The following is a 27,531-nucleotide window of genomic DNA, read 5'->3' as shown; positions in this document are numbered from 1 at the left end:
AGGGGGTGCCTAAGTGGTATGGCAGCTACTCTGAAGGCTGAAGCCAGCGTGGTAACAGATGGAGAACTGGCTCAGAAAGAAAAGAAAGCAGCCATGTCCCTCAGAAAGAAAACAGAGAAACTCCTTATGGCATTTCCTTTAAATGCAACCTTTGAAAAGTATGATTATTTCATAGCCATCCCAGGCAGGAAATTCAGGGAGACTCTTATCTCCAGTTAACCACCAGAAAACAGGAAGTGGCACTATTTCTCAAAGTGGTAAAATGTTACTATCCTTGAGCAAAAGACCTCAGGCCCTGAGTTCTAGGCCCATGACCAACCAAAAAAAAAAAAAAAAGATCAACAGAAAGGAAGCAAACTACTTTGATGGCATCACAGGTACACACCGCTATGCTCTGTTTATTGATTGAAATGGGGTCTTTTTGTGCAACCTGGCCTCAAACTTTGATCCTCTTGATCTCTGCCTTCACAGTAGTTGAGAATGCAGACATGTTCTGCCTAGCATTCTAAAGTTAGAAGACAACAAAAAATTATAAATAATGATATTTGTATTTTTGTGATTTTTGAGGGGGGAGATTGGAAGGGGTGCTTGGAAAAACATCATTGGAGAGTAATAGAAAGGATCTGGGAGATTGTTTTGGCCATTTTTCCCCCACTGGGCCTAGGGCTTGAATGTACTCTGGGCCTGGGTGCTGTTACGAAGGTTTTATACTCAAAATTGAGCGGAAGTTCCACTTTTAGCTTTTTTTTTTTTTTTTTGTCGCGGCAATTGACCTCTGGGCCTGAGAGAGCTGTCCCTGAGCTCTTTAGCTCAAGGCTACTGCCCTACCCCTTGAGCCACAGTGCCACTTCTGCTTTTCTAGTGGTTATCTGGAGATAAGAGTCTCACAGACTTTAGTACCCACTGACTTTGAACAGTGATCCTCAGATCGTAGCCTCCTAAGTAGCTAGGATTACAGGTATAAACCACCCACTGGCCCACTTTAAGCTTTTTGCGGTTAAATTTGGAGATAAGAGCCTCATAGACTTTCCTGCCCAGGTTGGCTCTGAATCATGATTCTTAGATCTCAGCCTCCTGAGTGTCTTTACCTCTGCAGTGCCATGCTTATAAATGTGCACATATCACCAGCATACCCAGCTTTTTTTTTTTTTTTTTTTTAATTACTATAGGGTTTGAATTCAGGATGGAATGGCTGGTAGGTAGGTACTCTACTGCTGAGCCTCCAGCCCTTTTTTGTACTGGTCATTATTTTATTTATTTATTTTTTTTGCCAGTCCTGGGCTTGGGCTCAGGGCCTGAGCACTGTCCCTGGATTTTCTCAAGGCTAGGCTCTACCACTTGAGCCACAGCACCACTTCTGGCTTTTTGCTATGTATGTGGTACTGAGGAATCGAACCAGGGCCTTCGTGCATGCTAGGCAAGCACTCTACCACTAGGCCAAACTCCCAGCCCCATACCCAGCTTTTTATCTAACTTTATTTATTTTTTTGTCAGTCCTGGGCTTGAGCTCAGGGCCTGAGCACTGTCCTTGGGCTTTCCTCAAGGCTAGTGTTCTACCCTGAGCCACCACACCATTTCTGGCTTTTTCTATGTATGTGGTACTGAGGAATCGAACCTGGGTCTTCATGCATGCTAGGCAGGCACTCTACCACTAGGCCAAACTCCCAGCCCCTTAACTGATTTTATTATTGCTTCATTGGCTTTGGAGATGCAGGGAATACACTTGGATAAGCAAGAAATGACGTTTTCTAAACATCTTTTCATCTTAATTGTTTTTTTTAATAAGTAACTTTCATTCTTTAGTGAGTTAATGAAGTAGAGAGATGAGAGTAAAAATAGTTTGAAGTGTAAAAATTCAACCAACATTGTAATTCTCATTTCTTTTTTTTTTTTTGCCAGTCCTGGGCTTGAGCTCAGGGCCTGAGCCCTGTCCTTGGGTTTTCTCAAGGCTAGAGCTTTACCACTTGAGCCTCAGCACCACTTCCGGCTTTTTTTTCTATGTATGTGGTACTGAGGAATCGAACCCGGGTCTACATGCATGCTAGGCAAGCACTTTAACCACTAGGCCAACCTCCCGGCTGTAATTCTCATTTCTGATATGTTGTTTTTTAACTTTGTAGTTCTCAGATTTCTGATAGTTATTTTTGTTTTTTGCCAGTCCTGGAGCTGGGCACTATCCTTGACACTTTTTTTTTTTTTTAATGGGTGATAGGGCCTGAACTCTGGGCCTGGGCATTGTCCTTGAGCTCTTCAGCTCAATTCTACAGCCCTACTCCTGGGCCTGGGTATTGTCCCCGAGCTCAAGAGCTCAAGGCTACCACCCTACCCCTTGAGCCACAGCTTCACTTCCAGTTTTCAAGTGGTTAATTGGAAATTAGAGTCTTATGGTCTTTAATACCTGGGCTGGCTTTGAACCTCGATCCTTAGATCTCAGCCTCCAGAGTAGCTAGGATCACAGGCATGAGCCACAGCCCCCGGCTCCTTGGACACTTTTTGCTTAAAGCTAGCATTCTGCCACTTGAGCCACAACACCACTTCTAGCTTTTTCTGTGTATATGGTTCCAGGGAATCGAACCCAGGGTCTTGTGCATGTTAGGTGAGCAGGCCACCACTAGGTTATGAGCAAAGAAAACTCATGGAGAGTGCCCAGGCTGAGTTTAAGTCAAAGGGACCAACACCAACTCCCCCCCCCCCCAAAAAAAAAAGAGCCTTAATCTCATTTCTAAAAGTTTTTCATGTTTTTTTTTGTTGTTGTTGTTGTTGTTGTTTTTTTGCCAGTTCTGGGCTTGAGCTCAGGGCTTGAGCACTGTCCTTGGACTTTCTCAAGGCTAACACTCTACCACTTGAGCCTCAGCACCACTTCCAGCTTTTTTCTATGTATGTGGTACTGAGGAATCGAACCCGGGTCTTTGTGCATGCTAGGCAAGCACTCTACCACTAGGCCAAACTCGCGGCCCCTTTTTTAAATTCTTTATTGTTATTATCAAGGTGATGTACAGAGGGATGGGATTAGTTATATAAGCAGGTAAAGCATGCATTGTTGGACATGAGGGTCAGTCATGGGGCTTAAACTGAGGGCCTGGGCGCAATGTCCGAGCTTTCCCACTCAAGGCTAGTGCTTTTTTTTTTTTTTTTTCAGTCCTGGGGTTTTAATTCAGGGCCTGGGTTCTGTCCTCCTTTTGCTCAAGGCTAGCATTCTATCACTTGAGCAACAGTACCATTTCCGGCTTTTTATTGGAGATTAATCTCCCTGACTTTTCTGCCTGGGCTGGCTTCAAACCACAGTCCTCAGATCTCAGCCTTCTGAGTAGCTAGGATTACAGGCTTGAGCCACAGGCATCTAGCTTATTTTCTATCTTAATTTTACCTGGTACCTAAGTTTTCTTAATTTTACCTGGTACCCAAGTTTCTTTTTATTGAGGATGATGTTGATGATGACATGATGTACAAAGGGTTTCCAATTCCACAAGTCAGGTTATGAGTACAATGATTCTTGGTCAATAAACTTCATCTTTGGTAAAATGAAAACAATAATAATAATGCCTACCTCATAGCCACTGTGAGAGTGGGAAACATCATTCAGTGGTGCAGAGGCGTTGAAGCACTAGTTAATTGTTTTGATGAGGATGGTAGCATCCCAAGCAGAGGGTGATGTGGATCTGAAGTAAGGAGAGTGGATGAAAAATAACCCCAAACCTGTTCTTTTTTTTGTGTGTATGTCAGTCCTTGGGACTTGAACTCAGAGCCTGGGTGCTGCCCCCTGCTCAAGCTTTGCTATGACTTGAGCCCCAGGTCTACTTCTGGCCTTTTTGCTGGTCAATTAGAGGTAAGTGTCTCACAGACTTTCTGGTCTGGATTGGCATCAAACCTTGATCCTTAGATCTTAAGTTTCCTGAGTAGCTAGGATTATCAGTATGAGCCACCAGCTACTGAATTGTCTTCATTTATCATAGGCACTGGCACTGTTGCTCTCTGATAAATTCTCCCCAAATAGAAATAATATAAAGGACTTAAAAGGAATTCCTGGAGACCTAAAATTTCTCCCATTTTTTTCTCTTAATACTCTCTCATACTTTAGCTGTACAAGGCTAGAGTAGAAGAGTAATAAACTTCTTTCACAAATTCACTAGCACTTTACAGGCCTATAAGCAAGCATGACCTATGTAGATTCTTCTGATTCTTTTTATGTCATACATCAGCAGATCCAAACTTACTCTACATTATCGACTTTGCAAGTGAGACAGTTCAACATTTTGAAACTTTGTAAATAAGGATATTAGTAGTTTTTGTTGTTACTATTTCTTCTTTGGAGTAATGAAAATTAGCTTTATAGTACTGTGTGTGTGTGTGTGTGTGTGTGTGTGTGTGTGTGTGTGTGTGTGTTTTGTGTGTTTGTATCCATCCTTGGGGCTTGAATTTAGAACCTGGGCACTGACCCTGGTTTTCTTTGTTCAAGGTTATCATTCTACCACTTCAGACACAACTCTACTTCCAGTGTTCTCTTAGAGCTTACTTAGGCTGGCTTTTAACTAGGATCCTCACATCTCAGCTTCCTGAGTAGCTAGGATTACAGGCATGAATCACTGGCACCCAGCTAGCTTGTGAGATTCTTATCTCCAATAAACTACCAAAAAAAAAGCCAGAAGTGGATCTGTGGCTCAAGTGGTGGAATGTTAACCTTGAGCAAAAGAGGCTGGAGGACACACTCAGGCCCTGAGTTCAAGCCCCAGGACAGGCACACATACACACCCAAAAAGCAGACAAAACAAAAAATTTTTTTGTGGTAAAACCCAATTGTTTGTGGGAAAGCTTCCTGAATCAGCCCATTCTGAGTTATTTCATCCCTCATAACTCCTCTCAGCCAGTACTTACCCTGTTTCCCATCTTGCAGTCTTCACCAAATGATAGTGCTAGCAGTCTCTCCTGCTGCTCCTTATCCTTCTTTTCTAATATGCTGGGCTCAATGCCTGTAATCTCCACAACTCAGAGGCTCACAAGTTGGAGACCAGCCTGGGCTACATAGTAGTTTTTTTTTGGTGGGTGGGCAGTCCTGGAGTTTGAACTCAGGGCCTGAGCACTGTCCTTGAGCTTTCTCAATGCTAAAGCTCTACCACTTGAGCCACAGCACCACTTCCAGCTTTTTCTATGTATGTGGTACCACAGGAATTGAACCCGGGTCTTTGTTCAGACTAGGTAAGCACTGTATCATTAAGCCAAACTCCTGGCCCTATAGTGAAATTCTTTCAGGAAGAAAAAAAACAAAACCTTTCTATGTAGTTTCTGCTGCCCTCTCTTGGCAGTGCAACTGCCACTCATCTTGTCTTCTGTCCACACACAGTTACCAGTGTCCAATGCGCAGTCATCTCAGCACACTTGCATGTCCCACTGTCCTGTCTTGGTGCCGCATCCTCCTCCTCTCAGTGTTCCTCAAGCCTGTGTTCTTTGTCTTTTTGTTGTTGTTGTTTTGGGTTTTTTTGTCAGTCATAGGGCTTGAATTCTGGGCCTGGGCCTTGTCCTCCCTGAGCTCTTCAACTCAAGGCTACCACTCTACCTCTTGAGCCACAATCACACTTCCCATTTTTTAGTTATTAATTGAAGTTAAAGAGTCTCAGGTTCTGGCCAAGCTCATGCCTGTAATCCTAGCTATTCAGGAGGCTGAGATCTAAGGATTGCAGTTCAAAGCCAGCCTAGGCTTAAAAGAACCTGAGACTCTTATCTTCAGTTAACCTCTAGAAAACTGGAAGTGGGGCTTGGCTCTAGGGTAGGGTGGTAGCCTGGAGCTGAAGAGTTGAGGGACAGGCCTACTTCAAGCCCCATGACCCATAAAAAAAAAAAATGTCTCATGTTCTTCAGTGCCTAGGCTGGCTTTGAACCGCAATCCTCAGATCTTAGTTTCCTGAGTAGTTAGGATTACAGGTGTAATGCGCCTGGCATTCAAGCCTGGTTTTGTTTTTTGTTTTTTTTGGCATGTTTCTTCATCCATGGGATTATAAACTTGGACTTAAGGATTGAGTAATGCATCTTTGAATTCCAGTACATTATACAGAGGTATTTATTTCATGTTTGTGGCTGAATATCCCTAATTAAATTTTACTGATTCTAAGAAAAGAGCAACATATATATATATATATATATATATATATCAAATACTAGGGCTTAGCCCTAATAAAGGGAAATTTCAATTATTAGTAAAATTATTCTGTAAGACTTTGCCCTTTTTGGTAGTACCAGGTACATGGGATTTATTTTATCAAATGAAGATCAGGTTACCTGGGGATGGGAATTATATCATCTGCACTGCTGTTTTTTTTTTTTTTTTTTTTGCCAGTCCTGGGCTTGAGCTCAGGGCCTGAGCACTGTCCTTGGACTTTCTCAAGGCTAGAACTCTACCACTTGAGCCTCAGCACCACTTTCAGCTTTTTTTTTCTATGTATGTGGTACCGAGGAATTGAACCTGGGTCTTCGTGCATGCAAAGCAAGCACTCTACCAGTAGGCTAAACTCCGGGCCCCTGTACTGCTGTTTTTATGAGCTATGGTGACAAAAGGAAGAATAAGTGCAGAAATGCTTTGTGTACTCATGAGAAAGGCAGAGGGAGCTGAGGAGTGATGGAGAGAGCTGATTTAGATGACTTGACTTTGGCCATGAACCTTGAGGAGCAGGTGTTTTCTTCCTGCTGAGACTTAAGAGTCCTAATCTAACATTGTAGTAATCGGTGTGCTTGCCTCTTAATGTTGTTCTTTGGTGGGAAATTGAAATGCGAGACAGCCTCTTCCTTTAATTTTTGAAGTCTCTGTCAATTTTAGGGTCTTCTCATGCCACATGTTATATGCCATTCTCAGAAGCTACCTGTAGCCTGCCTGAGTGTAGCTCCAGTCACATTGTGATGTGTCCTGCTTAGTTGGTACAACCCCTCTCAAGGATCCCCCACTTCAAGTAGTAGTGAAGCTCCCACTGTGCTTTGCTTCTGGATTGTCAGTCAGATGACAAAGTGCCTATTGCAAAATGGCATTTATGTAGAAAGGAAACCCTAAGTCATGATATTGGGTCTCACTTGTGTTCTTCTTGGGGTATCCTGCAGAAAGGAGTTTCTGAGGTGGGAAGATACTTGGCTAGCATCTAAATCCACTCTTCCTCTACTGAGACTCAAGCTAGAGCAAGTGATTTGCCCTGAGCCTCTAAGCTACTAAGTGAACTGTCTAGAATTTAATTCTTGGGACTTTCAACATGCTTCTATCATTGTGGAGACCATCTTCAGGATTCTTTTTTTTTTTAATTGGTTGTAGGACTGAAACTCGGCTCTTTTGCTCAAGGCTAGCATTCTACCACTTTGCACAACAGCTCTACTTTGTTTGTTTGTTTGTTTGTTTTGAGTGGTTAATTTCCTGCCTGGGCTGGCTTGAAACATGAGCCACCAGCACCTGGGTCTGTGTGTGTGTGTGTGTGTCTGTGTGTGTGTGTGTGTTGGCTTGAAACATGAGCCACCAGCACCTGGTGTGTGTGTGCACGTTCCTTTACTAGGGTTTAAATTCAGGGCTTGGGACACTGCCCCTTATTAGCTTTTTCCTCAAAGCTGATGTTCCACCACTTGAGTCACAGCTCTACTTCCTGCTGTTTGGTGATTGGTAGGAAATACAAGTCTCACAGCCTTCTTCCTCATGCTGACTTTGAATGACTATCCTCAGATCCCAGTCTCCTGAGTAGCTAGGATTACAGGTATGAGCCACCAGAACCCAGCTTTCTGTGATCTTTTTTTTTGGGGGGGGGGACAGGGGTCAGACCTGTGGCTTTTTAACTCAGTAATTGGATGCTGTCCTTGAGCTCTTTTGCTCAAGACTAGTGCTCTACCACTAGAGCCACAGTGCTGCTTCTGGTTTTCTGGTTGTTAATTGGAGTTAGGAGTCTCACAGGGACTTTTCTTCCTGATCAGGCTTCGAACTGCAATCCTCAGATCCTAGCCTTCTGAGCAGCTAGGATTACAGGCATGAGCCATCAGTGCCCAGCAATATGATCCTTTACCATTGGACTTTCCTCTGGTTCAGTCTCTCTTGCCTTCTATCATCCATTCTGTTTATGAGCAATCATTGTGCTAGATAGGTTGCCTGTAGGACTCAGCCACTTCTCCATGATTCTCTGTGACCGTGAAAACAGGGTGAGCAGGTTCTTAGGTGTTTTGTAGAAAGCTCTTCTTAAGGGAGAACTGAGTGAGGCCTCTGGTCTATTAATGAATCCTCTCTGGGTTTTGATTTGCCCTCTGCTTCTCCCTGGGAAGCCTTACTAACACTGACTCATTAACCAGTGCGGCCCTCAGGAGAGGGAGAATGAGGCCTTGGTAAATAAGCCAGGGGTCAGGCTTCTGAAACAGTGCTTCCCTGCAGCCAGCTGCTGGGCTGCAGTTCCTTTGGCGGGGAGGGAGCTAGTCTCCCTTGACAGAGCAGCAACATCCTTCCTAGTGGAAGGCCTGTCCTCATCCTCACTGAGGAGTTTCAGTCCTTTCCTGCCCAGAAAGCTCTTGCTGTCTCAAAGAGTCTTCAGTGATTACTTCTGAAAGTAGAGCTGTTTGGTGGTTGTGATTAAAAAGATGATCTGTAGGCCAGGCTTGGTGGCTCAGGCCTGAAACCCTAGCTACATAGGAGGCTGAGATCTGAGGATCGTGATTCAAAGCCAGTCCAGGCACTGAAGTCCATGAAACTCTTATCTCTAATTAACCACCAGAAAACCAGAAATGGCTCAAGGGGGTAGGGCAGTAGCCTTGAACTGAAGAGCTTAGGGACAGTGCCTAAGCCCAGAGTTCAAGCCCCATAACCTACCAAAAAAAAAAAAGGATGATCTGTAGGCTGGAGCAGGACTCAAATGGTAGTGTATCTGCCTAGCAAGCATGAAACCCTGAATTCAAATTCCAGCACTACTGAAAAAAAAAAAAGTAACACAAGGCTTCTTTTAGCTGATTAGAAAGTACTGGCTTTAATTCATTCAGCATTGTGTACTTATGACCACTTGTAGAGATGTGTACTGCTTATATGACTGACTCATGTAAATAAGTCACAATTCCTGAACCCTACATTTTTCTCATCTTTAAAACAGCCTTATGCAATGTCTTCTAGTCTTTCCTCTGCCTCTTGATGTTCTGGTATAATAAATGCCTACAGACTATCATTATTGTTGCTGTTACTGTTGTAATTAATAGCTAACATTTAATGAGCACTTAGTATGCACCAGGCACTATGCTAAACACTTCCCCTGCTTTCTTTTTTAATCCTCACAATAACCCAATAAGGTAAATACTGTGATTATCCCCCTTTTACAGAAAAGAAAACTGAGAATTAGACAGTTTAAATAGCTTGCCTAAGGTCACATAGCCAGTAAGTGTTAGAGCCACCATTTGAGTCCAGTTGGGTCTTCCCCAGAGCCCGTCTCTACACAGTCATAATTTTTAGGACAATCTATAAAGTATAGACGAGCCTGGCAGGGTGTAGGGTTTGGATAAAGGTATAAATGACTGTAGGAGTAAAATCCAGGCTAGGCCTGAGGCTCTTGAATGCTAGGCTTGTTTTTATTAGAATCATCCCAGTTCTGGGCTGTCTCCGGGAAATAGTTCTCTTCTTGTCTTTTGTTTAAATTTAAAAAAATGGCAATATATAAAAACCTGCAACATTGACATTTTAAGCTAGAATAATAGAATGAGCAACTATACACAACCCACCAGCTCAGGAGATAGGATAGCAAGGTCTTTTAAGCCTCTTACCGAGCACCACCTCTTTTGGCTTTTTCTGAACTCTCTTGAATTTTGTTAGCCATCTTTTCGTCTTCCTCCTTTCATCTTCTTCCTCCTCCTACTTCATTCTCCTTTTCTGCCCCGTCCGTCCGTCCGTCCGTCCGTCCGTCCGTCCGTCCTTCCTTCCTTCCTTCCTTCCTTCCTTCCTTCCTTCCTTCCTTCCACCAGTCTTGGAGGTTGAACTCAGTCTGTGCACTGTCCTTGAGCCTCTTTTGCTCAAGGCTAGCATTCTACCACTTGAGCCACAGCACAACTTCTGGCTTTTTTTCTGTGTATGTGTACTGAGGAATGGAACCCAGTGCTTCATGTGTGCTAGGCAAGCACTCTACCACTAAGCCACATTTCCAGCCCCTCTTTTTTTCTCTCTTTTCCTCTCTCTCTCTCTCTCTCTCTCTCTCTCTCTCTCTCTCTCTCTCTTTTTTTGCCAGTCCTGGGGCTTGAACTCAAGGACTGGGCACTGTCCTTGGACACTTTTTTTTTTTTTTCCCCTAGTCCTGGGCTTGGGTTTTCTTTCTTTTTTTTTTTTTTTTTTTTTTTTTTTTTTGCCAGTCCTAGGCTTGAGCTCAGGGCCTGAGCACTGTCCTTGGACTTTCTCAAGACTAGAGCTCTACCACTTGAGCCTCAGCACCATTTCTGGCCTTTTTCTATGTATTTGATACCAAGGAATCGAACCTGGGTCTTAGTGCATGCTAGGCAAGCACACTACCCCTAGGCCAAACTCCCAGCCCAAGAAATGGCTTTAGCACTCTTATTTCTTACAGACAGTAAACAGCCTGCAGAATGAGGCAGGTGCCAGGAGAAGAAGCCTCTTTGGGCTGTGAGGGGCTTTGGGAGAAGAGGTCACTGGAGAAACTGGCCTGGCTCTGGCTGGCTCAGAGGGCTGGTCCAGAAGCTTGGTCACTTGGCAGGGCAGTCAGAGGAGAGTTCAGCCCCTCCAAGGCCACCCAACTAGAAGCTGTCGTCTTCAGTAGAGCATGAAGCGGAAGTGAGGAGACAGCATATTTTGAGATCATCCGTGTCAGTCTGTTAAGGCTAGGAAGCTTCAGAGCTGACTCAGTGCCAACCATGGCCTGGACAGTCTTAGTAGACATGCCTTCTGGTTTCACCCCATACAGTTGTGGGAGGGTTGATTACACTCATCATTATGTTTACCACTTTGCTCTCCTATAACATTTTCAGCATTTCTTTGCTTGTTCCTTTGTTTGCTCTTTTGGATTAGAACTTTCTAGTAATAACATTTGGTTAGGACAGACTACAAATGCTACTGTGAACAGGCTTTGGGATTCAGGAGGAGGGGGATGGAGAGTCTCTGCAGGAGTGGGCCTAGATCGATTCCTAATCTTCCCTCCTCCCTCAGCGCCCCAACCTACTCACCACAGACATTCTCTGGTGGCCCAAAGGTTCGATTTGGAACCCTGCCATGCAGATGTAGTTCAGTGGAACAGATTGAAGGCACCTTGCTGTGCTAGGTCCTGTGGTAGATCTTAGGTAGAATTGGGGCGTGCCCCTGGGGAGCGTACATTCTAGATGTAAAGATAAGACTTTCATGCAAATACACGAGGCAGTACAAATGCCCATTGTAGGATATAGATCTTTTTTTCTAGTTATTAAAAATTAAGACTGAGCGCCACTGGCCTGACTACTCAGGATGCAAAAATCTGAGGATTACTGTTCAAAACCATCCCAGGAAGGAAAGTCCATGAGACTCTTTAATTCCAGTAAGCCACCAAAAAAGCCAGAATTGGAGTTGTGGCTCAAGTGGTAGACCACTAGTCTTGAGCAAAAGAAACTCAGGGACAGTGCCCAGGCCCTGAGTTTAAGCCCCAGATTGGCCAGTAAATAAATATAAGTAATTAAATTCAAACATAAGCATGCGGCATAGAAAATCCCCAAGTGATTATGCCTCACAACTAGGTTGTAACTTCTCTTCTTAGATAATACTGGTGAATTCTCAGTATTGGAGGAGATTTTTTTTTTTTTTTTTTGCCAGTCCTAGGGCTTGAACTCAGGGCCTGAGCACTGTTCTTGGGCCTTCCCAAGGCTAGTACTCTACCGCTTGAGCCACAGCACCACTTCTGGCTTTTTCTGTATATGTGGTACTGAGGAATTGAACCCAGGGCTTCCTGCATGCTAGGCGAACACTCTACCACTAGGCCATGTTCCCAGCTGGAGCTGGGATTTGAGCTGCCCTTAAAGCAAATCTGAGAGGCCGACTGGTCGGAAGAAGACAAGTATGCTGAGGGTCCAGTCCCCTTCCTCAAGAGTAACACTTCAGTGGCTTCTCAAATTGTAAGCCAACTTCTGCTGGGACACCATGGTGACAAGGACCAAAATACCCATAAGGAGCTAACTAATCTTCATGAAGTACCATCTTGTACTCCTCATTGTGGTGGGCACCTTATAGATATTATAGAATTAACCCTCCTTACCTTGTATGACACACAAATTGGGATTCTGCGATTAGGAGGTTGTCAGAGTCAGTTATTCAGCAGCAAGGAGTAAAGAGGTTGGCTATTCCATTTATTAGCTGTGCCACCTTGGGCAAATTGGTTCCTGTGATAGTTTCCTCATCTCTAAAATTGGATGACAGTGTACGGTCTCATGAAGAGGGTTTTATCTTAATGGGTTTGTATACATTAAGTCTGGAGAATGGTCTGGGGCACAAATTAGGTGCTTGGTAAGTATTGGCTTCTCTTGTTCCCATGCTCATCTTAGTTTCTTTTATTCTTCCTCATACTTGGTCCCCCAGTCCTGCCTTTGCTTTCTGTCTTTGACCTGTCTCAGCCTCTTGGCCTCCTTCTTTCCATTCTTCTCTCTTACTTTGTCCTCTGTGTCTCCATTACTTGTCTCCTGCCTATCAGAGCAGCCTCCTGTGTCAGTGACCTGGCTGTGTCAGTGTTAGTCATTTATATACCAGAATAAACATAGAACATGGTCTTGTCATACCACAGTTCAGTTTTTAAAAGCAGCTAAGTAAACTTAAAACCTTTCTTTGATTCCCTTAGGTTCAAAATTGACTCTGAACCCAACCTTGCCCTTGGAGCCTGTTTCTCTCACTGCCTCTGCACCTAAAGACTGTCCCTGTCGTGAAAATGCTACCTGTATGTGCTTCAAGTTCCAAACTAAAATATGACTTCCTTTTCTTAATTCTCCCCTGCTCTCCACTGGCTAGAATTTTTCTTTGCATCTTTTGTAGAAGTTAACAGAATTTTTTTTTTTTTTTTTTTTGCCAGTCCTGGGCTTGAGCTCAGGGCCTGAGCACTGTCCTTGGACTTTCTCAAGGCTAGAGCTCTACCACTTGAGCCTTCAGGCTTTTTTCTATGTATGTGGTACTGAGGAATTGAACCCAGGTCTTCATGCATGCTAGGCAAGCACTTTAACCACTAGGCCAAAGTCCCAGCCCCAGTTAAGAGAATTCTAAGCCCATTTCTGACCTGCAGGTTTAATTAACCACCTCTGCAGATGCTGAATGTAATTCATTTTTGGCTACACCTACCAGTGTCTTACAACAGTGTTTGGCAAATGTGCCAGATAAATGTGATTCTTTTCACTACCTGTGGATTTCTCCTGTAGTTTCCTGAAGGTTTCTGGAAACGCTGAGGATTTTCTCTTTTAAGAGTCAAACATTTTCAGGCTTTATGAGAGGGGCGGAGTGTAAGGCACATCTCATGGGCCCAGTGTCTGTGTCTGCCCTCGGCCCCATGTCTGCCCTGGGCTCCATCAGTGCCTGCCGAAATCGGTCCCGCGCTTCGGGCCCCCTCGCCCCTCCCCACAGATGCTCAGCGGAACAGGGGATTAGGTTCTGGCTGCACAGCTGGGATTTTGGCGGCCATTCCACAGTCGACAATAGCGCAGCCACCCGGTCAGGCCAGCACAGGCTGCCCCAGGGCCCGATTCGGCCTGGCTTCTTGTTTGGGTGGCAGGGGGAGGAGTGGAACGTGGCGTCCTGGCCTTGCCAGCAAAGGTAGGGGCTGGAGACCCCGCGAGGACCCGGCTGGGGCCCGGCGCTGGCAGGCGGCAGGCGCGCGGAGGAGGCGGTCGCTTTGTGTGCAAGCTAGGGAGCCGCACTGTGTGTGTGTGTGTGTGTGTGTGTGTGTGTGTGTGTGTGTGTGCGCGCGCGCGCGTGTGCGTGTGCACACGCACGCCCGCCACCCGCAGCTTCCTGCCCCGGGAAAGACCTGCTTGCTCACTCGGTGGAGCGGCTCCGGCCGTCCTCCCTACCCCAGTGCGCCTACAGGCCGGGCTAGCCACCCACTTCCTCCCGCCCTGCGTGGCTGGCCTGGAGCGCCGGCCGTGCTGCCCTGAACCCTGGTGGAGAGTGTGGAGGGGGAGTGGTCGGGCCTCCCCAGGTTTTCAGGCAGGCTGCTGGGGATGCTTTTTGCGTGTCTGCCTAGGCCTGGCGCGGTGGCACTGGAGCGTCTGTGCCAGGCGCCCTCCCCTTGGCGTCCGGCTCTCTGATGCGGGGGGAGGGGGGACCCCGCGGGTCTCTGCGTCTCCGGCACGGCCGGGGTGGCTCGCGTCCCTCCCCTTCCTCCCCTCCTGGATCCCCTGGCGCTCCGCCGCCCCCTCCTCCCCAGCCCGCTGGGCTGGCCGGGCCGGGGCTCCGGGGAAGCGCGCTGCCCCTTTAAAGAAAGCAGACTCCGGGCCGTGACGCACTTCTGGCTGTCAGCCAGGAAGCTCGCTCCTGCCTCCTGCCAGGCTGACTGCGAAGAAAACCAACAACTTTTCTTTTGTGTGTGGGGTTACTTTCCACTGCCCCCGTTCCTCCGGTCCTTTCAAGATTTAAATGCTAATGGCGGATTAAACCCTGTGGGGACCGTTGGCTTTAGGACTCGGGTAAGTCCCCCTTCCCCCTGCGCTGAGACCCCCCCTTTCTCGGGGTTTTTGTTCCAACATGGACGAGGGGGTGGGGTGGATTCTCCCCCCTCACCTCTCGTTCCTGCGCCATCCTGGAAGGGGAGGGAGAGAGAAGGAGAGCGAGTAAACACCCCGAAGCGGGCGCCGGGAGCCGGGCTGCCAACATCCGGGAGTTGGCGCCCTTCGAGCTAGCCCTGCTTTCTTTCCCTCGCGGGGATGTCAGCGTGTTTTTGTTCCGAGGAGGAAGCGTGTGCGTCCGCACTTGAGCTGCGGAGAGCCAGGGAGTGGGCTGCCCCGGCCCCTGGAGTGGCCCTGGGGTTGGTGGCGGCGCGCCGGCGGCGGTGGCGGGCGAGGAGGACGGCCGGCCGGGACCGGGGTGCGCACGCCGCCCGCCGGGCCGTGCTGACGAGCTGGCTCCTCGGGAGACCAGCGCGCGCCCGCGGGCCCCGCGTCTTGTTCCTGATGGCTCCCTTTCAGCCCACATCTTTAAGATCCGGACCCTACAGGATAGTGGGAAAAGCAGGCCGTTATCAGTAAGCCACTTGTGAAGAAACAAGGAATCTGGGCTTTCCCGTAGTCTCTCCCTTCTTTTCTAGGGCCTCAAGAGTTCTGAGTCAAACTCTAGGCTACAAAGGAGGTGGTGGATGTGAAGAGGGAAGGTCTGATCCCAGCACTAGTCCCTGGGAACCAGAGAATATACCCAGCAAGCTGGTTTTTCTCTGGCCTCTGGAGTGCAGAGGAATTCTTTGGTCTTGGCCCATCAGATAGCCCCCCTAGACTCCCCAGCAGATGAAAAGGATTCCTCCGTGGTTCATCATGGAGCCCCTGGTCCTTTGATTTTCACTAACCCAGGGAATCTATCACTAAGACATTTCTTCTTCTGGTTTCTCCATCTGTCCCATGTCCCTGTCCCCTGCCCCCCCCCCCTCCATCCCCAATTGCGTTGTTCTCTGGGGGGCCAAGCCTGGTCTCCAGCTCAAGCAATCCCGTTGCCTCACTCTACAAGTAGCCAGGACTACAGGCATGTTCCACTGGCTACTCTGCCTTTGCTGGGTTTTGTGGTGAATTGGCAAGGTAGCATGGCCTTCACTGGGCTCCATTGGGATGCTGTGCTGCTGTGAAGTCTGTGTGGTTGTTTTCCCTTCTCCTCATCTGAGAATCAGAGGCAGAACCACTAGATGACCATGTTTACCCTTTGGTACTTAGATTGGAAGTATCTCTTAGAAAGGGAGCATTGTCTCTTAGGAAGAGGTGCAGAGCTTAGAATTTTTATGGTTACAGGCAGGGTGGCTCTCAGGGTCAGAGTTGGTAAGCAGAGTTTGGGTACACAGCAAGGGCAGCCATTTTCATAGCTGTGAGTCTGTGGGCTTTTGAAACTATTGATTAGAAAGAGAATTGGAGCCTGGGGCAGGACCCCTTGAAATGGGATTAGATATAGCTCTGAAATTCTGGGCGTGAGAGTTGGCACGGAGAGAATGGGGGTTCGCTGGACACAGGGCCCATAAACCTGAGACCAGGACAGCTTAGCAGCACTCAAGACCAAAGGTCACTTTGGTTTTATCTTGAGGAAAGGTGGTGTTCAGGCAGGCAGTAAGTGGCTAAGAGGAATCTCAAGGGAGCTGGCACCTATGGTAGGAGGTGGAGCACAAAGAATAGTGTGGCTGCCACTCACACCCTCTGGCCTATTGCTTAGTCTCTGAAACCTACAGTTTTCAAGAATAGACCCCAGTGCTCAGCAACCTGACCCTCTGGTGCTGGTCCTTATGTCTGGGCAGGTGGTTTTCATTAGTGTTAGCCATAGTAGGAAACCATGGCTAGACTTTAACTCTTTAAAAGCCAGAAAGGCTTATTTCTTGAGTGTCACTTTCCTTGTCCTCCTATACCTTCTGTAGAAATAGTATATAATGTAGATTTGGTACTGATGTGGTGGGTTGCATTATCTGCTTGAGGAGTCCAAAGAGGAGGGCCATAAGTTTACAAGGCTACTGCCTCTGCTTTGCCACCTCTGGGAAGCCTCAGATTCTAGTGACATTTCTTTTTCAAAAATGGGTGGGAACTCTGAAAGGTACTTTTGGGACCTGGCCTGCATTCTGGGAGTTTTAATTTTGCTTGTTGAAGAGGGGTGTCTGATTTGATGAGTTGAGATGGATCTCAGCAGATCCTTATGTGAAATGCTTCCAGGCTACTATGGCAGGCATCTGTTTTTCCATCACCATCACTCAGTATTCTGGGTGGGGCCTGTCTCAGATTTCAGGGGGAGGGTGGGGAGGACTGGGCTCTGGCTGAGAGCCCTGAGGTTCCAAGCCAGAACCTACTTAAAGCCATAGTCACAGTGCTGAGCACATGGTGCTACTGGAACCCAGAGGAGCTGTCAGTTCTTTGGCACAGCAAAGCCACTCACTGTGGGATCCTGAAGGAGTGCCCTTTGCACTTGGTTGACAGGGTCCTTTACAAGTTTCTAGTGTATTGAATTCATCTTATCTGTGCCTGAGGGGTGAAGTAAAAGGCATTTGGCCACAACACAACTTTTCTTGAATGGTAGAACTAGTTGGAGAAGGCTTTCCTAGAACGGCCGGAAGGCTTGTGTATTTGGCCTCTGAGACAAAGCAAAGAAGTTGGTTAGGGCTCAAGTCAGTTGTAGCAACACAGTTGTGGAATCTCTTGGAGCAAGATCTGTATGTCTTCTGTTGCAAATAGTTTCTGACTGGATTTATCCTTGAAGAACTACAGGTCAGTGAGGTAGCTGTGGGGTAGGGAGAACGTATCTAGGACACATTTCCTTTGTTATTGAATGGCACAGAGACTTTTGAAAAGAAGCCCTAGCCAGAAATGATGGTACACTTTTGTAATCCAAACCATTCAAGGTAGAGATTGTAGTCTAAGGCCAACACTGGGCAAAAAGTGTGAGACTATATCTGGAAAAAAAGTAAAAACAGGGCCCCAACTGTGACCTAGTGTAGAGTGCTTGCCTCACATGCACAATTCCATAGTACCACATACACAGAAAAAGCTGGAAGTTGTGCTGTGGTTCAAGAGGTAGAGCACTAACGTTGAGAAAGCCCAATGACAATAGTGCCCAGACGCTAAGTTCAAGCCCTCGGACTGGCCAGAAAACTAAAAAGATCTGGGAGCATGGGTCAAGTGGTAGAATACTTGCCTCACGGGCCTGAGTTTAAACTCTAGTACTGCAAAGAAGGAAGGAAAGATGGAAGAAAAAAAAGAAAAGAGCTGGTGGCTCATGCTTAGACTCCTAGCTACTCAAGAGGCTGAGATCTGAGGATCATAGTTTGAAGCCAGCCCAGGCAAGGAAAGTCTATGAGATTTTGAGATTTTTTTTCCCCCCCTTTTCATGAAGCTTGAACTTAGGACTTGGGTGCTGTCCCTGAGCTCTTTTATCCAACCTTGTACCACTTTGACCCACACAGCACCACTTCTGGTTTTTGAGTGGTTAATTGGAGATTAGACTAGTCTCTCAGGGACTTTTCTTCCTGGGCTGGCTTCACGATGGCTATCTTTAGATCTCAGCCTCCTGAGTAGCTAGGATTACAGGTGTGAGCCACTAGTGCCCAGTTTGTGAGACCATTTATTTATTTATTATTAATTTACTGTTATTATAGAGGTGATATACAGAGGGATTACAATTACATGGATCAGATGAGTATATTTCCTTTCATACAATGTCATCTTCGTGAGACTCTTATTATCATTAAACTAAAAAAAAAAAAAAGCTGTACCTCGAATGGTAGAATGTTAGCTTTAAACACAAAAAAAGCTCAGAGACATGGCCCAGGCCCAGAGTTCAAGCCCCACAACTGACCAAAAAGGAAAAAAAAAGGCTGGGAGTTTGGTCTAGTTAGGTAGAGTGCTTGCCTAGCATGCACAAAGGCTCAGGTTCAATTCCTTGGTACCACATACATAGAAAAAAGCCAGAAGTGGTGCTGTGGCTCAAGTGGTAGAGCTCTAGCCCTGAGAAAGCCTAAGGACAGTGATCAGGCCCTGAGTTCAAGACCCAGGACTGGCAAAAAAAAATTTACTTCAACTGCTAGGTGCTGGTGACTCTCGCCTGTAATCCTAGCTACTCTGGAGGCTGAGATCTGAGGATCAAAGTTCAGGGATGGTCAGCCAGGCTCTTATTCCTGATTCACCACTGCAAAACTGGACCTGGCACTGTAGCTCAAAGTGGTAAGAGTGCTAGCCTTGAGTGAAAAGCTCAGACAACACCCTGGTCCTGAGTTCAAGCCCCATACCTGACCAAAAAGGAAAAAAACAAAACAAAAAACAAGCAAGCAAGCTAGTTAAGCAGTGGGCACTTGCTACCTTTATCCTGTGGGCTGAGTGTGGCCCCTCTTGCTGTATGCTGGTTAGCACCAGGAACACCTTATTTCAGCCATTGAGTGAGGTCATACCCCAGGGGTAAGTCAGATAGTGCCTAGAAATGAGCCATTCTTGGGGGAAAATCATCCAAGAACAACAACAAAATTAAAAAAAACTTATGAGCGCCTTCATTCCCTGTCCTGAGAGCTCTGGTCCCTCCTTCCCTTCCCCCACCAACGCCAAGTGAACTGGCTCTTAGATTTCCAAGACTGTAACCAAGGTATGACAGGTGGAATCATGTTGGGTTTTTCAAGGTTAGGTAGCACTTAATTACATAATTAGCCCTAAGTTATAGTTAGCATTTAATTATTTTCTTCTAATGATTCATATATATTTAATTTTACACCTTACCATGTCATAAGCCCCTCAATGGCAGTGTCATTGTCTCCTATTCTCATAGAGCTTCTAGATCAGGAAGAACATAGGGGTAAGAAAGTAACCTTTTGAGCCATGCTAGTAATCCTAGCTCTCAGAAAGCCAAGATCTGAGGATCAAGGTTCAAAGCCAGCCCAGGCACAAAAGGACCTGAGACTCTTCAATTAACCTCTAGAAAACTGGAAGTGGGACTTGGCTCAGGGTAGGGTAGTAGCCTTGAGCTGAAGAGCTCAGGAACAGACAGCGCCCAGGCTGAGTTCAAGTCCCATGATCCACCAAAAAAAAAAAAAAAAAAAGAAAGTAACCTTTTGATTGGTTGATACACAGACTACGCTTAAGTAGAGGTACCTAGAGGTGATAAAGAATGAATAATTAGATTTATGTTTCTGACAGTGAGCCTCTTATAGTCAAGAATGGTGGAAAGCCTCATTCCCACCACATCTTATTTTCAGAAAACATTTAGCAAATGTTGGAGATGCTACTACATGGGGAGATTTGTAGATGAAGTGGCTCTTGCCACTCTTGTTCCTCCTGGATTAGTGGCATATGTGGCAAAAAAAAAGGGGGGGATGGGACTTACGGGTCTGTGGAGATTTGTGGCAATCACAGGGACTATCAGAAGGTATTGGAGAATATTTACTCATCAAGTCTGATATCCTGGCAGCTTGGCAGGCAGATGACTGATTCCCAATGGCAAAGGAAATTGGGAGTAAGAATACCAGGACAAGTGCCTGATCTTTCATTAACTATCCCCTGGGATCTCCATAATTAGCCTTGGCTTCCTTTGAAGACCCTGGTTCAGATATTTTTAGTCCCGCATTGTCCCATGTCTCTTTTTCTCCTCCCCCCCCGTCTCTCTGTCTCTGTGTCTCTGTTTCTGTCTGTCTCTGTCTCTCTGAATCAATCAATCCCTCCCTCCCTCCCTCCCTCCCTCCCTCTCCCTCTCCCTCTCCCTCTCCCTCTCCCTCTCCCTCTCCCTCTCCCTCTCCCTCTCCCTCTCCCTCTCCCTCTCCCTCTCCCTCTCCCTCTCCCTCTCCCTCTCCCTCTCCCTCTCCCTCTCCCTCTCCCTCTCCTCTCTCTCTCTCTCTCTCTCTCTCTCTCTCTCTCTCTCTCTCTCTCTCTCTCTCTCGTTTGGTTGTGGGGCTTGAACTTTGAGCCTGGGTGTGTCCCTGAGTTCTTCAGCTCAAGGCTACCACCCTACCCCTTGAACCACAGCACCTCTTCTGGTTTTCTAATGGTTAATTGGAGATGAGTCTCACTGACTTTATGCCTGGGCTGGCTTTGAACCTCGATCCTCAGACCTCAGCCTCCTGAGTAGCCAGGATTACTGGCATGACCCACTATGCCCAGCTTCCCCTCCCTTACCCCTTCCTTTTTCCCTATGGAAAATATAAAGAAAGAAAGCTAGAACTTGGAGCTATCTACAGGACATGGTAATTTAGGTATAATCTAGGTGTCTGCAGAAAAGAGCCAGAAATCAACTTTTCTGCTTGAGAACAGTGATAATTTTTCAACTACTTACTGAATCCCAGGCATTACACTGTTTATATTGTATTTAAGTATAGTACGCTACAGAGCATTTATGTTTTACCTTGTAGATGTGGAAATGGATTAAACAAGGTTCTGTTTATTATCCAAAGTCATATGACCATGGTCACATGAAAGCATTGTCAGACCTAGGTCTATCTTTAAAAAAAAAAAAAGTTTGTTCCATGTTTAAGGTTACCATGTCCCAAAGAACAGAATTAAAGACTAGCTTTGAATGTTATGCTCCCCTTGAGCATGAAAGATTGTGAGGACATTTGCAAACACAGAACTGTGTCAGCCCTGACATGATAAGCTTTATATTAATTGACTTGTGTGCTGAATTCCCATGGTGCCTCAGTGGAGTGAGTGCTGATCCCAGAGGGACTTGTTGCTGTTTAGAGCTGGTAATGGAACTGTTTCTCCTCACCTACTTAATCATGGATCTCTAATAGAATTGCCTGTTCCTCTTCCTGTCTTCAGTTCCAGGTACGTTGGAGTGACTGACTGGGACTACCAAAATGACACTCCACGCCACCCGGGCGGCTGCACTCCTGTCTTGGGTGAGTAATCTTGCTCTTCTCTCCTATGTGCTCTTCTCGGAAGCTACAGAGGGGCAGTAGAGGTGTGTTCTAGTGCTAGATTCCAGACTAAGTACATCTTTTCCTTTCCCCATAGTTTTTTTTTTTTTTTTTTTGCCAGTCCTGGCCTTGAGCTCAGGGCGCTCAGGGCCTGACCACTGTCCTTAGGCTTTCTCAAGGCTAGAACTCTACCACTTGAGCCACAGCACCACTTTTGGCTTTTTTTCTATGTATGTGGTACCAAAGAATAGAACCTGGGTCTTCGTGCATGCTAGGCAAGCACTCTACCACTGGGCTAAACTTCCCCGGCCCCAGTTTTTCTTTTTTTGGGGGGGGCCAGTCCTGGGCTTGAACTCAGGGCTTGAGCACTGTCCTTGGACTTACTCAAGGCTAGAGCTCTACCATTTGAGCCTCAGTACTACTTCCGGCCTTTTCTATGTATGTGGTATCGAGGAATTGAACTGGGGTCTTCATGTATGCTAGGCAAGCACTCTACCACTAGGCCAAACTCCTGGCCCTCCCCATAGTTTTTGAACCTTCCTTATTTGATACTGTGGTAGTGGTAGCTCAGTAGGTGCTGCTCTGAGGCATGCATCCTCTTGGTTAAAGGCAATGTGGTCAGAGAACAATGTAGAAATGCATCTTCATCTGCTTTTGGAACACGTCCTAATACATGGCATTGTGAATTTTAAGGACTACTGTTGGCAAGGACTTTGGACTAAAAAGACCTATAGTCTCAGGAAAGGCTTTTACTTTCTTGCTATGTTTTTCTTTACTTCCATTGTCTTCCTAGTACCATTTTTTTGTCAATTTTTTTTAAACTTTCTTTTAAGCAGATTTGCAGCATACATGTTAACGTAAAATGATATGAAATCTTCTCAGACCAGTTTTAATGTATCTTCACAAACTGAGAATAACTCAACATATTCCACAGGAAAACTGAGAACTGAGAATAATCTAAGATACTTAAAGGAAAACCAAGACTGTCTTCTGTCACTTCTTGTGAAACTGAGAGTGATATAGAAACTGACAGGTTTTTTTTTTTTCTTCCCTGCTGTGCTCCCCCTCCCCCTGCCAATCCTGGGGCTTGAACTCAGGGTCTGGACACTGTCCCTGAGCTTCTTTTGTTCAAGGCTGGCACTCTACCACTTGAGCCACGGGACCACTTTAGCTTTTTCTGTTTATGTGGTACTGAGGAATCGAACCCAGGGCTTTATGTATGCCAGGCAAGCACTCTACCACTAGGCCACATTGAGAGCCCCTGGGATACCCTCCCCCCCCCTCTCTTTTTGGTCAGTCATGGTGCTTGAACTCTGGGCCTGGGCACTGTCCCTGAGCTCTTCGGCTCAAGGCTGTTGCTCTACCACTTGAGCCACAGTGCTACTTCCAGTTTTCTGGTGGTTATTGGAGATAAGAGTCTCAAAGACTTTCATGCCAGGCTGGCTTTGAACTTTAGTCCTCAGATCCTCCTAAATAGCTAGGATTACAGGTATTAGCCACCAGTGCCTGACTTTTCTTTTCTTTTTTGGTTCTGGTGATCAACCCAGAAGTTTCACTTGCTAGGCAAGAGTGTTGCCACTGAGCTACATTCCATCCCCCTAGGGTACTTCTTAAAAGAATAAAGTTGCCTGTAGTACTGCTACTCAGAAGGCTTAAATCTGAGTATTGCAGTTTGAAGCCAGCCTTAGCATGAGACTTTTTTTTTTTTTTTGGCCAGTCCTGGGCTTGAACTCAGGGCCTGTGCACTGTCCTTGGGCTTTCTCAAGGCTAGAGCTCTACCACTTGAGCCACAGCACCACTTCTGGCTTTTTTCTATGTATGTGGTACCAAAGAATCAAACCCGGTTCTTCATGCATGCTTGGCAAACACTTTAACCACTAGGCCAAACTCCCTGCCCAGCATGAGACTCTTATCTCCAATAAACTACCAAAAAGTTGGAAGCGGAGCTATAGCTTTAGTGTTAAGAGTGCTAGCCTTGAACACAGAAGCTCCAGGACAGTGCCCAGACCCTGAATTTAGGCCCCAGTACTGACATTAAAGAATAAAATAAAATAAAGCTACCATATTCAGGCACAAGAGAATAAAATGTCTCATGAATATTGCCAAAGAAGTGTTAATGTGAAAGCAAAATATAAATGTCTGTGAGAATGAAGCCATGTCTTTCCATTTAGAAAACTGTCATCACAAAGAGGTTGTAGCCTTTTCTTTCGTAATTGTTTTACTTAAATCATGCCACACCTAGGTCCTATTACCTTCTTGATCATGTTACCAAATTCCTTCACAAGGTTTTTCATGTATTTTCCTTTGGAGACCATGGCAAATGAGAATATAAAGCTGAACATTGGGCATTTTAAAGCTGCATACAGAAGTGGCGGTGGTGTACGGTGTCGGGAGTGGGCCTTAGAATCAAAGCCCTGGCCCCTCTGGGACCCAGGGCAAGTTAGCCTGCCAGAATCCCATTTGTAATGGGCGTAGTGATGCCTCTTGGGGTTATTATGAGGATAATGAGATAATGCATGTGAAAACCATTCAGTATATATATGTGTACACACATACACACACAAAGCGATTTAACACAGCATTCGAATGCATAATAATGCCTGATTCTTAGAATGTTACAGGGGCATACTAATTTGCATGGAGTATTCTAATATTACTCTGAGTACTGATTAGTCAGGTCAACCTTTTGTGTTTTGTTTTGTTTTCAGTGCTAGGAATTGACAACTTTTTTTTTTAAACTTAGACTTTTTTTTCCCCCTTGGGATAGGGTGTTGATTGTGGGACTTGAACTCTGAGCCTGGGGTGCTGTCCCTGAGCTCTTCAGCTCAAGGCTACCACCCTACCCCTTGAGCCACAGCGCCACTTGCTGTTTTCTGGTGATTAATCAGAGATTTAAGAGTCTCATGGACTTTTTATTTTTTGTTTTATTTTATTATTATTGATATTATTTATTTTATTATTTTTAATATATTTTTATTGTAATTAATAGAAGGGTTACATGATACTTGCCAGATAAATGGTGCCTTAATTCCCACACATTGATACCCTTTCACATGTCATGGTCCCCATTTCCCTTCCCCCCTCCCCCACCCCTCATCTTGTTTTCCCCCGTTCCCTATCCAATTTCAGATAACCAAATACAAATATATCCGATATATCAGGTAACAAAGTGAGATAGTGTAAAACAATATGCGATAACCAAGGGACAGTAGAAGTGATGAGAGATAACGTAGTACCTTAAGAACAACAATCATTAATTATTATTATTATTATTTTTTTTTGCCAATCTTGGGCCGAGAACTCAGGGCTGGAGCACTGTCCTTGGGCTCTTGTTAAAGCTACTTGAGCCACAGCACCACTTCCAACTTTTTCAATGTGTGTGCAATCGAGGAATTGAATCTGGGTCTTCGTGCATGCTAGGCAAGCACTTTACCACCAGGCCAAACTCCCGGCCCTTTTTTTCTTTTCTTTTCTTTTCTTTCTTTTTTTTTTTTTTTGACCAGTCCTGGGCCTTGAACTCAGCCTGAGCAATGTATTTGGGATTTCTCAAGGCTAGAGCTCTACCACTTGAGCCACAGCACCATTTCTGGCTTTTTCTATGTATATGTGGTACTGAGGAATTGAACCCAGGTCTTTGTGCATGCTAGGCAAGCACTCTACCACTAGGCCAAACTCCCAGTGCTCACAGCCTTTAGTGCCCCAGCTGGCTTTGAACTGCCATCCTCAGAGCTCAGCCTCCTGAGTAGCTAGGATTATAGCTGTAAGCCATCACACCTGGCTAGATTTTTTTTTTTTTTTTGCCAGTCCTGGGGCTTGAACTCAAGGCCTGAGCACTGTCCTTGGGCTTTTTCCTCAAGGCTAGTGCCTTGCTACTTGAGCCACAGCACCACTTCCGGCTTTTCTATGTATATGGCACCAAGGAATTGAACCCGGGTCTTTGGGCATGCTAGGTAAGCACTGTATCACTAGGCCAAACTCCCAGCCCCACCTGGCTAGATTTTTTAAATTGTTATTATAAAGGTGGTAAACATAGGGCTTACTGTTACATAAGTCAGGTAATGAGTACATTGCTTTTTTTTTTTTTTTTAATCGTTTTTATTTTACTAGTTCTGGGGCTTGAACTCAGGGCCTGGGCACTGTCCCTGGATGCTTTTTGCTCAAGGCTAGCTAGTGCTCTGCTACTTGATCCACAGTGCCAATCCCTGCCTTTTCTGAAAATGTGGTACGAGGAATCGAACCTAGGGCTTCATGTATGTTAGGTGAACACTCTGCTACTGAGCTATGCTCTTGGCCTGCCTTTTTTTTTTTTTTTCCAAATTTTATTTTATTTTTGGGGTGATGTTTAGAGGGATTGCAGTTACATTCATCAGTAGTGGGTACATTACTTCTTGAACATTGTTATACCTTTCCATGTTTTCTCCCATTTTCTCTCCCCCAACCTCCTCCCATTCTTGTTTTTTTCTTTTTCCCTTATCATACATTGATATATTTTTTTTTCCCCTCCAATATTGGGGCCTGACCTCAGAGCCTGGGCACTGTCCTTTGGCTTTCCTCAAGGCTAGCGCCCTAGCACTTGAGCCACAGCACCAGTTCCAGCTTTTTTTTCTATGTATGCAGTATGAAGGAATTGGACCTGGGTCTTCATGCATGCTAGACAAGCACTCTACCACTAGGCCAAACTCCTGGCAGTCATACATTGCTTTTTTTAATTAAAGAATTTGTTAACATTGATTTTTACATCGTATTTCGAATGACGTGTTTAACACGCAAGTATTCTAAAAGGGAATCTATATACAATCATTGGCACTTAGATTTTAGAACATAATTAAAATTAGGCTGAGGGTTTGTTTGTCATACATATTAATCTTTGTAATAAAACATTATGTGTATAGAGTCATAAATTTTTATGTCTATATAGTTGTGTTTATATTTCCAATATCATGTCCATAGCATTAGGTATATAAATATTTAGTCCTTGCTCTTGTACTGTTTGGATCTAATAGCCACATATTAAGCATAACATGAGCCTTTTGTTCCTTTAGTCTTGACTTGTCTCACTCAACATGATTTGCTCTAGATTCATCCACTTCCCTGCATTATTTTATCTTGTCTGTTAGCTATGTAGAATTCCATTGTATGTATATATATATATATATATATATGTATATATATATATCACATTTTTTGTATCCATCTGTAGTAGGGCATCTGGATTTGTACATTGTTTTTTGATAGTGTTACCCCTTTGTGTTCTCTCCAATTTTTCCTATTTACTTATTTTTGTCAGTCATAGGGCTTGAACTCTGGGCCTGGGCACTGCCCCTGAGCTCTTCAGCTCAAGGCTACTGCCCTAACCCTTGAGCCACAGCTTCACTTCCCGTTTTTTAGAGGTTAAAGATAAGAGTCTTATGGTCTTTAGTGCCTAGGCTGTCTTTGAACCGTGATCCTCAGATCTCAGCCTCCTGAGTAGCCAGGATTACAGGCGTGGGCCACTGCACCTGACTCTTTTTTTTTTTTTTTAAATCATTGATAAGGTTGAACTCTGGGCCTGGGCATTGTCCCTGAGCTCTTCAGCTCAAGGCTAGCGCTCTACCACTTGAGCCTCAGGGCCACTTCCAATTTTTCCTTCTAGTACCACCCACATGTTGTATAGTTCATTTTCAATATAGTGTCTAGTGAATATCAGTGCTACATTTGTTCACATTTTTTTTTTTTTTGACTAGCCCTGGGGCTTGAACTCAAGACCTCAGCACTGTCCTTGGACACTTTTTAAAAAGTGCTCAAGGCTAGCACTCTGCCACTTGAGATATAGCACCACTTCCAGCTTTTTCTGTGTATGTGGTACTGAGGAACCTAGCTAGGGCTTTGTGCCTGCTAGGCAAGCACAATACCATAAAGCTTGCCTCTGAAACAATCTAATTTAAAAGATATTCTTATTAGCAAAATGTAGTAGTGGGTTCCATTGTAATGATTTCATAGATATTCTGTACTGAAAACAAGTCTACTCCCCCTCTTATTTTTCTTTAACTTCTTCCCTTCTAAATTA

General features: G+C 45.3%; 1 protein-coding gene across 8 annotated transcripts in view; it reads left to right on the top strand.

Moving 5' to 3' along the window:
* Numa1 (nuclear mitotic apparatus protein 1) overlaps window positions 1–27,531 on the top strand; it is a 78,003-nt gene that overhangs the window by 22,674 nt on the left and 27,798 nt on the right. For 4 of the 8 annotated variants that reach the window (XM_090348343.1, XM_090348341.1, XM_090348342.1 and 1 more), the window contains one exon: window positions 21,388–21,467. In XM_090348343.1, coding sequence (XP_090204469.1) covers window positions 21,426–21,467 — 42 coding nt within the window. In that variant the 5' untranslated portion in view covers window positions 21,388–21,425. Of the gene's footprint in view, window positions 1–13,718; window positions 13,739–14,440; window positions 14,611–21,387; window positions 21,468–27,531 lie in introns of those variants that run through there. The other 4 variants (XM_090348345.1, XM_090348346.1, XM_090348339.1 and 1 more) reach the window with 2 other exon arrangements.

This window comes from Megascapheus bottae, chromosome 16, assembly GCF_031878675.1.
Source record: "Megascapheus bottae isolate mThoBot1 chromosome 16, mThoBot2.hap1, whole genome shotgun sequence".
NCBI classification, from domain to species: Eukaryota; Metazoa; Chordata; class Mammalia; order Rodentia; family Geomyidae; genus Megascapheus; species Megascapheus bottae.
This window is presented reverse-complemented; position numbering and strand designations above follow the sequence as displayed.